General features: G+C 45.7%; 1 protein-coding gene across 2 annotated transcripts in view; it reads left to right on the top strand.

Annotated features, from left to right (window-relative positions):
• AKAP8 (A-kinase anchoring protein 8) overlaps positions 1 to 13,657 on the top strand; it is a 797,769-nt gene that overhangs the window by 356,809 nt on the left and 427,303 nt on the right. For both annotated transcript variants that reach the window (XM_085654332.1, XM_085654333.1), the window contains exon 8: positions 10,799 to 10,835. In XM_085654332.1, the coding sequence (XP_085510458.1) occupies positions 10,799 to 10,835 (37 nt within the window). The remainder of the gene's footprint in view (positions 1 to 10,798; positions 10,836 to 13,657) is intronic.

Genomic DNA, 13,657 nt, shown 5'->3' with positions numbered 1-13,657 from the left:
AAATAGTTATTTTAGTTTTTCTGTTAATTGATTAATATCTTACGGAGTCATTGATACATCTCTATTTTAGGACCTATTTTGATCCTTTAATTGATTTTCGTTACAACACTAGAAGAATATTATCCATCGATTGAAAATAGAAATTCTTTGAGGTAACATGGATATTTGATACCTCTTATGTATTTTTGCGGCTAGGAGTTGTGTTATTGTGTGCTTAAAGGTATAGTTTTCAGGTATATATATATGATGCAACGATACCTCCTTTTGGTTCTTGGCTATGATTATTAATTTTCTTACACTTTGGGTGTTCTATGTGGTATATTGTGACTAAACTTGTGTTATAGCTCCTTTAATGATATTATGATCATTATATTTATATGCATTAGGATTATTTTACGCTTTTCTGTCTATATTTCACCGTAACTCAAGTTTTAATAATGGTGTGGTTGTCTTGGCTTTTTGACTTTGAGCACTTCTTTAGAATCTTTTCTCTTTTCCCATCACGGATTAGGTGTCTTTGGTAACTCTTTTCTTTCTTGCTTTTTTGAATCTTCATAATAGATTTTTTGTATGTACTGTATATTGTTTCTTATCACTATTGATTATTGGGCAATTAACAATAGTAATATAGGACCTGATCACATGTCTTTTATTATCATTATTGTAGCCCTGAGGAAGTCAATGGGTGATAAACCCGGGACGAAACACATGTTGGCTGGCTACCTTTTGATTATATCAGCTGTGCTTTGTGACGCTTGGGAATCATCATGAAAATAAAGAAGATCCTGAATAATTGAGGATATGGAAAGATACTTTGTGGAGAAACATTTGAAAATAGACTCTTTGCTCGGGAATAGGCCTTCTGGTTTTCATGTAATTTACCCACTGAATATGTGGTAACGGTATGCGAATGTGGGAAGCGTGGCTCAGGTCTACTTTAAGTAAAACCTTTTGTAGTATTCCAAAAACCTAATTGTCATGCATTTGAAGTTGTCGACCACACTAACCATCCCAAGGGGTCAATATTGGAAGAGTAAAGTGTGCCACTCTGAAATAAGATCGCTAAGTCTTCAATTGTGTAGTTAGTGTGTGCCTGCCATGTATTATATGGAACCAATAATGGAATAGAGGGAATGTTTAGATTTTTGACCGTGGCTAAACCAAAACAAGTAGTCGGTTGTACCGTGTCATTTAAAAATAAGATTTGAGACGTATCAGACATGCACGATGCAAAGCTTCAGTGCCCTGCACTTGCCAATCTCTAGTACCCCAGATGAATTTTAAATCAATTGTGTTCTTCCAATGCTCATAACCCTTCATAGACAAACCCTTCCTGAAGGACACAGAGTAAACCAGTTTAGTCTGTGTTAACATAAATTTAGCTTGGGGCGTTTTTCAATTTATAAAAATAGGAGTGTGGGTCAGAGAGATTGTAACCAAAAAATACACAAATTTAATTTGTCGGGTCTTCGAAATTCCCTGTAACGGTGTTGGGCAATGCTCCCATTGGGTATAATTATAAAAAGGGTCTCTGTGTTTTGGTCTTATGTAAAAAATGATGGCCAAAATGTTGATAACAAAGTAAATGTGTGTAATTAGTCAAATTCAAATACAAGTCTTCAGTGTCAAATGCAGCATAATATTTAAAATCGGAGAACAATGAATGAACGGCATGAGCATCGCAGTCATCTGAATGTATGTCGGGCAGAACCACATCTGCGAAGGAAACGCGGAAGACGTATGGAATGTTCAAAATTTCGGTCGGGCCATGGATATCGTATGATACTGTCATCAACAGGGAACACTGATATATTGACACAGGCTTGGTCTCTTTTCATTATATGGGATGACGTATGAGGGGCCAGAACTCAGTGTTCAGGTAGATAATGGCCATTAATGGGTAGGAAAAATACAGTCACAAATCTGAGCCACATGAAGAGGAATATCATTGTAAGCACCATCCCGATATATATCCAGGGCGGGACCAAGTAAGTCTTTTTGAACCAGGAGATCTAAATGCAGGTACGGGTCAGGAAGATAATGAGGAAGATGTGTCAGAGGAAAAGCTATTGCGGTCAATATAATAACCACTGGACCCCATCTGGAACAATTTACCCCAGCTGGAACAACGGGGGATGTACTGCATCGGATGTTTCAGAAATGGTGCTCTCAGGAATGTCAATTATGATTTCAACTGGAGGAGAAGCATACTCAATATCCGCAGATATGGATGTAGAAGGGAAACGGGCAAAAAAATCAATTGAAGTGTCTATCTCCCCTTCTGATTGCTGGGGAATAGCTGAAGAAACAGAAGCCATCAGATTCAGTGAAAGATCTCAATGTGGAATGCTTGGAGGCATACTATTCAGTATCGGCCATATGGTGTAGCTTGACATGTTCGATTAAAATGTAACGATTCTCCTTACAACAAGGTAAAGGAGGCAGGATCACAGTACGGGTGCCTTTCAAACCAAGGACTCTGACCGGTGCACGGTATGACGGACCACATTCTTTTTTGTTCTCCACCTTTTCTCGGACCAGATCTCCAACTTTAAGAAGCCTGTCAGAAACAGGATTCTGCACCGCTGGATCCGCTGAAGAAGGCAACTGGAATCACAAGCTTTTTGAAGATCCTGTAACATAGCACAATGATTATCTACGTCAAAGGTTGCGGCAGCCGCCACAACATCTAGACCATCGAGATCTGGTACAAACATTTTAATGCCAAATAGCATTTCGTATGGGGTCCGTCCACCCAGAGATCTTCTAGGGGGATAATTTAGGGTACGTTGGACTCCATATAAATGAGTCAGCCAACCTCTTCCAGTACATAGAACTCTAGCTGTCAAAGATTGCTTTAAGTCACTGTTCATCCGCTCCACAACTGAATTGCCCTCAGGCCAGTATGGAGATGAAAATTGCATCTGCACCCCCAGAGACTTTATAGCATCCCGGTAAGCCTTAGAGGCAAACGCATGACCTTGGTCAGTTGGAAGGTGCCACAGGCAAATGTCCCGACAAAGACACACAAATTCTTAAATGACAGTTCGAGCGTCAGCACTACGTTGCAGCCAAACCCAAAGGAATCTAGTGCATGAATCCACTGCAATTAAGATGTGCTTAAAAGCAGTGTCCGATGTCAAAGGACCACAGTGATCAAGATAAATACAGCCAAATGGTTGATTAGAGATGTAAAGCTGACTTTGTGGAGGGCGTGCAACAGTAAAAGGTTTAATTTGTTGACAAATGTCACAATAAAGAACATATTACATGCATGTTGGTATAAACAACGCCAACCAAAAATGTTGCTGCAAAAGGGAGACAGTCGCATTTACACCGGCATGTGCAGAATCCGCGCCTTCATGAGTGGCAATGATCAAAGAGAGTCTGCGGTCCTTGTTGGAAATCCGCCGATCCCCAACGGACGGAATAGTTGCAAATGGAATTTGATCAGACGATATGTGGTATGTATAACATGAATGCAAACCTTCGGGGAATTCTGTCCCCTCCTTTGTCGCAGCTTTAGCTGCTAAACTATCATCTACAATTTTAGTCATGGACCTAGTGACTGCTGCTACAGAACAAGTGGCTACTGCAGATTTGGCTGCCTCAGCAGCCAGTGAATTACCAACAGTGTCTGCTCCCACACGTTGATGGCCCACAGTATGGATAACATGTGTGAGTGGCAAATGCTCTTGAAGAGCGGCCGCCCGGACCCAAAGCGTTTTATGCTTAGTTGCGCTACCTTTAGAATCATGGAAATAATTTTGTTTCCAAAAGAAAACGAATCGCACACTAGAAGTGTGGGAGCATCTGGATAAGCAAATTCGAGAGCCAAAACCAAAGCACCACCAATTGAGCCGTGCAGTCACCAAGAGACTGTGTGCGCACCAAGGAGGATTTAAAACCACCATCAACAATTTTCCCTGCCACAATTAAACATGTTTAGAACCAACGGCAGGCTGTGCAAATCTGTCAGTGAAAATAATTTATTTATACTGATCAAGAGGAAGCAATGACAGAGGAGGCGGGTGAACATGCTCCTATTATAAAAACTCCTGTTTCTGTAAAGAAGGATCAAAGATGAAATTGGCATCAGCCAACGTCAAAGAACTAGCCCATTGAATCCTACGTGAATGCAAAGCTTTAGAATAGGGAACACTAGCCTTTGGAACTGTTTCTAAAGCAGGTACAGGCGAGACCATAAAAATACGTTTACCCTGAGCCAGAGAGCGTTCTTTCAGAATCTCCATCTGGACAGCTGTTAACATTTTTTACGTAATGTAGAAGAGAAACGCAATTCCGCCGAAGTGTACAAATGCGATTTATATGCAATGGGGACCGTATCCCTCTCGTACGTCAAGTATGTGAAGCCCAATGCTCCTGGTACAATCCTTATCACCAAATTTGTAGAATTGTCACGTGTTAACAAGAAGTTGGTCGCAAGCAGATCAGACTGCAGAGACCTAAGAATTCCAGTATGCTCCGGAAGCCAGCAGGAAGCCGAAAAAGAAGTTTGTATCAAAGAGTAAAGGGGTTTGATATGCTGGGCAAGAGTAGAGGGAGGTTGCAATTGAGCACATTTCTCGAGAATGTGAGGGGCCAACCCCCTACCTTCATTGGTCAGCAACAGACTCGACTACGGAAACGCCCTCTACGCGGGAGCCCCGACCAAGCTCATCAAACGGCTGCATCGCACCCAAAACGCCTCGGCATGACTGATCCTCGACATACCACGCCACGGCCACATCGCCCCCACCTGAGAAACCTGCACTGGCTGCCGATCAACAAGAGGATCACTTTCAAGCTCCGCACCCACGCACACAAGGCACTCCGCAAGACCGGCCCAGCCTACCTCAACAAACAACTTTCCTTCTACACCCCCAACCGCCAGCTCCGCTCCGCCGACCTCGCACTCTCCACCGTCCCGCGCATCCGAAGAACAACCACCGGCGGGAGGTCCTATTCCCACCTCGCCGCCAAGACCTGGAACACCCTCCCACTTAACCTACGACAGACCCAAGACCTGCTGACCTTCAGGAGGCTACTCAAGACCTGGCTGTTCGATCAGTAGCGCCCCCCCCCCCCCCCCCAGCGCCTTGAGACCCTCACGGGTATGTAGTGCGCTCTACAAATGTTGTTTGATTGATTGATACGTAACTCAGAAAAAGAACTGTTAAACAGACAATAAGCAACAAAGTTGAATTTGTACCCCAAGTCTGCAAAAGACATCATGATGCGGTCCACATGCACAAGATGCGGTATCAATTCATTATCCGTCAAATAAATGTCATCGACGTACGAGAAATCATCAGGGTTAATTTCATGTAAAACAGACACTATGTGTGCGCAAAGGCACCAGGACTATTTTTATATCCCATAGGCAAGAGCGTATACCTTTTGTGATTGCCGAGGGCGCTAAAGGCTGTCAAGTCACGGCTATCAAGAGCTAAATTGTGACAATAAAAACCATTGGAGATGTCAAGAGTCATTTTATATTTTTTACAAACAATGGTATCGACTAACGCAGAGCTATGCGTGTTCTGTACCGCAAAGGTACGAACATGGCTGTTCAAATGCCGGTAATCCAAATCAATACGATATGACCCTTCTGGTTTCAATATTGGAAAAAGAGGATTTTTCATGGAAGAAACACAAGGCTAAAGTATACCCTTATATTCCAGTTGGGACAAGATTTCTATTGCAGATGCTTTCGCGCCTCGCTTAATTGGATATTGTGTTTGGGGTTGTGGCATTGATCGCAAAGGTATTTTTCATGTGCTAGTGAATCTTAATCCCAACCCACCTGATTAAGATACACAGCCGGGACTTGCGCTAGCGCCCACTCTGAAACATAAGCTTGTTTAGCCTCCTCCAAGACATAATGCAAAAAACTCTGTAGAATAACATCCTTTCCTTTAGAAGAAGCCAGAACAAATGGGGAAGGCCAATCAACCTCCGCCAACAAAATATCATAGATAGAAGTAATATTATCCCAAAAGACCGCCTTAATAGTGCGTTTAATATCACCTTCAATTTGGAGGCCTATCTCTTAAAGCCTATCGGGGGTGCAACTCTTGGGTCAGCTGTTTCCACTGTAATCAATGTGTCAGTTGCTCTCGCCTCCAAACACTGGTGGAGTGCCTCCGGCACTATGGTAACTTCCGCTGCACTGTCAAGGAGTGTTACTGACGATCTCCAATCGAGGAGCAGGGTTGGCAATGTCTGAGGCATACTTCGCAGTCAAAGCTGCAACTTTTTTCCTCTGAAATTGTGCATGATATTGAGGTGGTCCCTCCGGTTTGGCTTTTATGTCAAACTGGCGCTTCGGGTCACGTCTTGATTGTACAGACTTGCCTTCTCTGCGATCCTGACATCCTCCCCCGCCGAACTGTTGATCTGATGATTCCTGAAAGGAACGAGGAGAACGAAGATCAGGAACCTGAAAGCTCTCTGGTGTTTTAATTTTAGAGCGGTCACAAAATCATATCAACGGTCAGAAGCGTCCGGTGGTGGGGAACTAGCACGAGACCCAGACTTCTGCTTTTGCTGCCGCTGAATTTTATTCCATGTCTTTTTAGGAAAGACCGGACGACCCTCCTTTTCTGGAGGAGGCTTATTTTGTGCTTGAGTGTAAGGTCTTACTCCCAAACTATTGCGACCCAATCATGTATACACTTCCGCAATAATGATCTGTAACTGCCGCTGCCGATCAATGTCCACCACCGCCAAAAGGCATTGACACACTTGCAGGCTAACTGCTTCACCTTTGACATTGGCTAGAATCATATTGGAGACAATAGGGAACATGCCCGATAATCTCATCCCCAATTCCAGGGCTGGACCAGCCCCGTGTTCATTTTGTATCTTCTTTAGAATGCTCGGTGGAACGCTCATGGAGGGGGTGCCAAAGCACAGTGTATACACCGCAGCAAACACCGTCCCCCAGGTGGTGCAATCCGCTTAAGTGGGAACAATACTGAGTGCACTCTTTTTGCTTAAAAGGATGTAAATCCATTCAGTAGTTTCTGAGAAAATCAAAAATAAAAGAAATTATATATCTGGTGACAGCGGTGGATCCGCGAACCCTCCCGATCACGAGCTTGACTCTGATTGGCTGCCAACAGTTCAAACCAGAAAGTGATAGCAGCCATCTTGTGACTCGGTAGAACCGACTCACAAGAAAAAAGGTGAAAAAAACAAGATAAGGGTGCAGGGTAGAAACAACCTGACCCCCTAGGCCTGCTCAGGAAGTCCCACAGAAACCTCCAGGTCCACAAAAAGCATTTCTTTAAATATTTTCAGCGGAAATTCGCGTAGGATCCACGAATCCCGTCAAATATTAAAGAAAAACGAAGCGCGGTCTCCTGCGCTTCCTTGCTTTTAACCCCCCGGGTGGGCCAGATCCCGGGTGCAATGTAGGTTTGTTATGCGGGGCCCCTTCAGCCCCCGGGACCGCCACTTCCCTGGGGCTTTGTTAATATTGTGCGGGGGCACGCGTCCCCGCATCCCGGGGACCGCCACCTCCTCGGGACTTTTCTTAAAAAATGCGTGGGGGGGGGATCCTGCCATCCCCCACGCTGCCCTGAGGGCTGCCACCTACCTGGGGCATTATGTAATTATGAGCACGGGGGCCTCGCAGAACCCTTCATAGCCCTGGGGACCTCTACCCCCCAGGGCTGCCTCCAGCTGTGTCCCGGGGTGCCCACTCACAGGACATTGCAGTTTGCTATGGCAGAACGGGATCACGGCTCCCGCACTGCCTTACCAAACACCGCTTTGCTTCGTGGAAGCAAGAACAGGAAACCTGCTCTAGCTTCCATGAAGCGAAGCAGAAGCAGAATTGCTTTTGGGCAAAGAGAGCTGCATGCTAGCTGCCCCCTTTGCCCAAAAGCAATGCCGGGTACCGCAGGAGGCGGGGAGCCGTCAGGGACCGTGGGGGCATTGGGGCTCCCTCGCGGTACCAAATGTTGAGAACAGGCCCCGGAGGATGGGGTCCCCGGGGCCAAAAGTGGCCCAGGGAAGGGGGGCCACGCAGCCACCCTCCCACACTAATATTATTATTTTTTTATTAAAAGAGGCAATGCCCTGGGGGGATTGGGTCCCCGGTGCCAATAATGGCCTCAGGAGGGGGGCTGCGTGACCCCCCCCCCCTTTAAAATGAGTTTTAAAAAAAATGTAGCTATGCCCCGGGGGATGGGGTCCCCGGGGCCGAAATCGGCTTCGGTAAGGGGGCCGTGCGGGCCCTTTCCCGTTTTCTTAAAATTAAAAAAAAAAAAATGTTGCAGGCCCTGGGTGATGTGGTCCCCAGGGCCCACAAATTATTTAGAGAAGGGGGGGCCCACAGCCCCCTCCCTGCACCACTCTGCGAACCCACCTCCTGGCATGTTCTGGGTTAGGGGATTAAGTTCCCTAGAATCTTAAGGGTGTTTAGGGGCCAACTAGCCAACCCGGTACCTCCAGTAAGCTGCACACAATGGGATTGCTGAGAGGTGGTCGGAGGCCACGCCCCTTTTTCACCACTTTGCAAACGTGGCTCTTGGCACACTGCTGGTGGGGCTATGAGGTCCTCTTGTGTCATGTGGTCCTCAGGACTAAAGTGGACTTAATCCCCTGAGCAGCAGTGCGCCAGGAAGCACATTTGGTGTAAAAAGGGGTCGTGGCCTCAGACCACTCTCAGCAATTCAGCTGTGTTGGGCTTACTAGATATAACAGGAGGACTAGTTTTCCCCCAGGGACCCTCAGGAGGCAAGGGACTTCATCCCCCAACCAAGAGCACGCCAGAAGGCACGTTTGCAGAGTGGTGCAGAAAGGGGGCAAGGCTTGTGTCCACCTCTCAGCAATCCCACTATCTTGGGCTTACTGGAGGTGTCAGGTAGGCTAGTTGGCCCCTAAGGACCCCCAGCATCTAAGCGGACTTAAATCCCCATACAAGAGCGCGCCAGGGAGCGCATTTGCAGAATGGTGGACAAAAGGGGCGTGGCCTGCTATGAGAGCTAACCAATGCTGCTATGTGGGACTTACTGGAGGTAATAGGAGGGGTAATTGGCCCCCAAGGGCATCCTTCGGGGCCAACTACCCCTCCTGTTACCTCCAGTAAGTCCCGCACAGTGGTATTACTAAGAGGTCTTCGGAGGCCACGCCCCCCTTTCTCCAACGTTCTGCAAACACGCCTCCTGGCCCACTACGGGTTGAGGGATGAAGTTCACTCTACTCCTGAGGGACTTTGGGGGCCAAGAAGCCCTCCTGGTACCTCCTGTAAGTCCTACGCATCGGATTTCCGGAGCTCTGGTTGGAGGCCCAGCCTCCTTTCTGCACCACTCTGCAAACGCGACTACTACGTTATAGTTGTAAATTAGCATTTTTTTTAAAACGTAGAAATTCTGTGGAAAAAAACATAGGTTTCAGGGATGTTATAGTTAGTAATTAGCATTTTTTTTTTAAACTTTGAAATTCACAGAAAAAAACAGGTTTCAGGGACATTATAGGTAGTAATTAGCATTTAAAAAATCTTTGAAATTCACTGAAAAAAACCATAGGTTTCAGAGATGTTATAGTTAGAAATCAGCATTTAAAAAGACCTTTGAAATTCACTGAAAAAAACATAGGTTTCAGGGACGTTATAGTTAGTTGGACATTTCACTCCGAGAAATTCGGCCATTATAGTTAGTTTAGCTAGTCACGCACCCACTAAATCATCCAGACACTCATACACCCACTCATTCTTCAATACACCTTTGCGTATCTATATATAACATTCTTAAACTTTTAAAAATCACCCAGTCTCTTAATGATGTCATCAGTGATGTCTCTGACTATGTCATGAGTGATGTAATATGTGATGTCATCAGCAGTGCACTGTGGGGGCGTGAGTTATAGTCAGCTCAACTAACTATAATGGCCGAATTTCTCTGGTTTTGTATGAGTGAAATGTCCAACTAACTATAACGTCCCTGAAACCTGTGGTTTTTTTCAGTGAATTCCTAAGGTTTTTTAAATGCTAATTTCTAACTATAATGTCCTTGAAACCCATGGTTTTTTTCAGTGAGAAAAAAAGAAAATATATATATATTCATTTGCATTACCCAGCAGTGGCCAAGTCTCATGAAGCCACAGCCTAGTCCTGCCCATGTGTTGCAACTCTGTCATCGTACATCAGCAGGTGGCAACAGAAGTGACACCCCATGGATTCAATCCTCTGTGGAAACCTTTGGATTTATGATGGCTTGATCCAGTTCCAACCTTCGGGTGATGGTGCTTTCGTTGAAGGTATGTTTTTGGTCACGCAAGCCACACCATAAGGGTGCTGTGCAAGAGAGATCGGTCCGGTTACCTTGTGATTTGTGTGCTCAGCGAGTGACTTCAGAGCACCAAGACCCGATTGTCCTGTGCACAGCGATTCTAGACCCGAAGTTTGAAATCGCTTCTACACCCACTGCAATCACTGTCCCTGATGTGGGAGCTGCATGAGAGCACAATGGGGACACATCTGTCTGGGCGCACATCAAGCTTCCCCATATCATGAAAGGTGTTTAAATAGTGCCTTTAAAATGTCTATATTGCTGGATAGCTGCCACCTACATGGAAGGGCAAAACTGTACAGAACATTTTATCAGCACAACATAATTATTAATAGCATTTCAAAAGATTCCTGTTCTCTTTGTATAATTTTGTTGTAAATGTGTTTACATTTAAGTACCAAAGGGTTTTTACAGGACAAAACTTTTGTGTTACGAAATTATTTCATACATTCAATACACCTCTTAATCTGATTACCTTCTGTTCATTGTGTTTTAAGGGTATTCAGGAAGGCACCACTGAAGTAGAAAAGAAAGGTAAATAACATAATCTCCTCTTTGTTTTTGTCTGTAATGCTCAAAACCACTACTTTCTATTTGACTTTTGAATTCACTTAGTTGGTTGTATGTAAGATCAGGATGACTCCTGCAAGCGAGCGAGGTCTAAAACTATGCTTGCATGGCTATATGTCAGCTAAAGGCATGCTCGTGCAGGGTTCTACATACTTTGACTCTTGACTAGAGGCCCTTGCTCCCTCCATGTACCAGATGCCTTGGCTTCTTGACCCAGTCAAAGGTCTGGGAGTACCAAAGACCCCACCTTTCATCCTAACGAAAGCACATGCTCTGATAATGGGATTGTCATAGACCCTGCTGGCTCAGGCCTGATGCTGCCAGGAAACTGGATGTGCTGGATGTTGTCTCCGAAATTCTGTAGGTGTCCATAGACTGGCACATAGAGCCTACATAGGGCCATAGGTATGGAATTTTGGATTTACGATTTCCAAAAAGTGAACCCATATAAATCACTATTTTGGAATCGCAAAACAGTATGTATGTAACCGCCAATTCCAAAAATAGCGATTTCTATGGGTTCACATTTGCAAATAGGAAATCACAAAATTGCGATTTCCTAAAAGGAAATCGCAAATTAGGAAGCAGAGCTTTCTGGATGCTCAATGATGCTATTAGACCAGGAAGATTAAAAATATAGGGTGAGGCCACAACCGAAAGGCATGGTCTGGTCCTGGAAGTAAGGAGTGCTCCTGCATCACAACTGCCAGTTTATCGCACCATTCCTGGAGAACACCATGGTTACAGAAGAGGGGAACAAGGACTCTGGGAGCAGGAAGAGGAAGATAACATTCTCTGAGAGGGAGCTGGAGCTCCTGACAGAAGAATGTCTCTCCCATATGGACCAACTGTTTGGGAAGGCCGCCTTCACAGTTCCAGCACGCCAAAAAACAAGGATCTGGATCAACATCCTGGAGAAGGTTAAGTCCCTAGGTGTCACTCAGAGGACCTTCCCAGAGATCCTCAAATGGTGGTATGACCTGAGGTCTTGCATGAAGAAGAATGTGGCCAGCAGGATGGCTGAGGGACGTGGAACATGTGGCGGACCCTTAAAACACACCCCTCTGACTCCCATGGAGACATGCATACAGGGGACCCTGGAACCAGACAGTGTGGGGGGTGTAGCGGACATCGACACCTCCAGTCCAGCAGGCAGCAGCCAGGGGTAAGTCATCTTCCCTAACAAAAAATAATGTCAGCAAATCCATACATCATACATCACTGCAGAAATAACTCCATTGAGATGCTTGCCCCACCCTGGCAATGCATCATGGGAGTTGATTGCTGTACTGTGTGCTGACGACTACACCAAACATATCTGTACAGGGCAAACAGTTAGTTACACAAACTCTTTACACTCATTTCCACATGTCACATTCCAGACGTGTCAGGAACCATAGCAGCCAAAGGTGCTACTGACACTGATGTGGTCATCGTGGACGCAACACCACCATCCCCTCAGCCCATCATCCCTATTCCAACTGTCAGGAGAACAACAATCTCACCACGCCAGAGTTTGTGGACAGTGATGAGGGACAATTGCCGCACAGGACCCCACAACATCAAAGGGCAGGATACACAGTCAATGCAGAGGCCAAACATCATTAGCTTGTACTGATAACTTGTCAGATAACATGTTGGAGAGTTCCCCTATGTATGAGGGATTGGAGAGGTCCATCGTCTCCAGCTGCTGCCTGCAGACAAAACAAATACAGACTAGTTGTAGGCATCTGCTATGAATATCTAGGTTGATGCAGATATTGGAGAAAGGGCAGGATCGTTGGCTAGTAGCAATGGAGAAGGAGCACCGTGTGCAGGGACAGACGCACAGGCAGTACTTGGCAAGGTTAGATTCATTCACCCAGTCCATCAACCTCTAGGCAGTAGCCACAACAATGCCAGCAAGGCAGCCTGTGAATATTCAGACAGACATGGATCACTGCTGTCAGGGCGTTGCACATGGTCTAGTGCAAGTGACCATAGCCCTTGAGAATATCCAGACCCACAACCCCTATATGCCCAACATCATGCCCCCACCTGCGAGCGAAGATGGCTCTAGCCTCAGTCCATTCAGGAGGCATACTGTTCCAGACGTTCACACCAACACACTTCTGGGACTGACATGTCAACAGTCCCACAGTCCATTGTTGCTGACAAGGCACCCAACTCCAAAGGCCGAAAGATGTGAACCACTGTTTACTCAGAGGAATGAGTCGCCTTTGTTTTGTTTGGTATTACTTACTTTATTTCTTTATTGAATTGTTGCATCCACAAGAATACAGTTGATCCTTGAGCGAAACAATGTTGTTGCTACCTGAGTAAAAGGTGGTCTCTCAGTTATGTACCAAGCATTATCATCGTGTGTGATGTCTCATTATTAGATGCTTTAATTACTCTTACCTCAGAAATAGTTGTTGGTGTTCTCTGTGAGTCGTGCACGTCCCTCTGCTGCATGTGTAGCCTCCTGCTGCGCCTGTAGTGATGGTCATTAATCGTCAGAATCAGGCTCCCTGGAGATGTTGTGCACACCCTTCTTCATTGCATTATTGTGCAGTATGGCACATGTTCCGATGATCTTGCAGCATGTATCCTGTCTGTACATTAGTTCCCCGCCGGTCTTGTGGAGGCAGCAAAACCGGGCTTTCAGGATCCCAAAGGTCCTCTCGATGATAGAACGCTTTGTCCTTTGTGATGCTTTCCCTTCTTGTCCTTGGAGTCATGTACAGTGAGCATCCAGGGACGTAAGGCACATGCAGGGGTGGTTTCTCCCTTAGGGCGGAAGAGCG

Source organism: Triturus cristatus, chromosome 4_1 (assembly GCF_964204655.1).
Source record: "Triturus cristatus chromosome 4_1, aTriCri1.1, whole genome shotgun sequence".
Lineage (NCBI taxonomy): Eukaryota > Metazoa > Chordata > Amphibia > Caudata > Salamandridae > Triturus > Triturus cristatus.
Note: the sequence above shows the minus strand (reverse complement) of the source record. Positions and strands in the feature narration are given on the sequence as shown.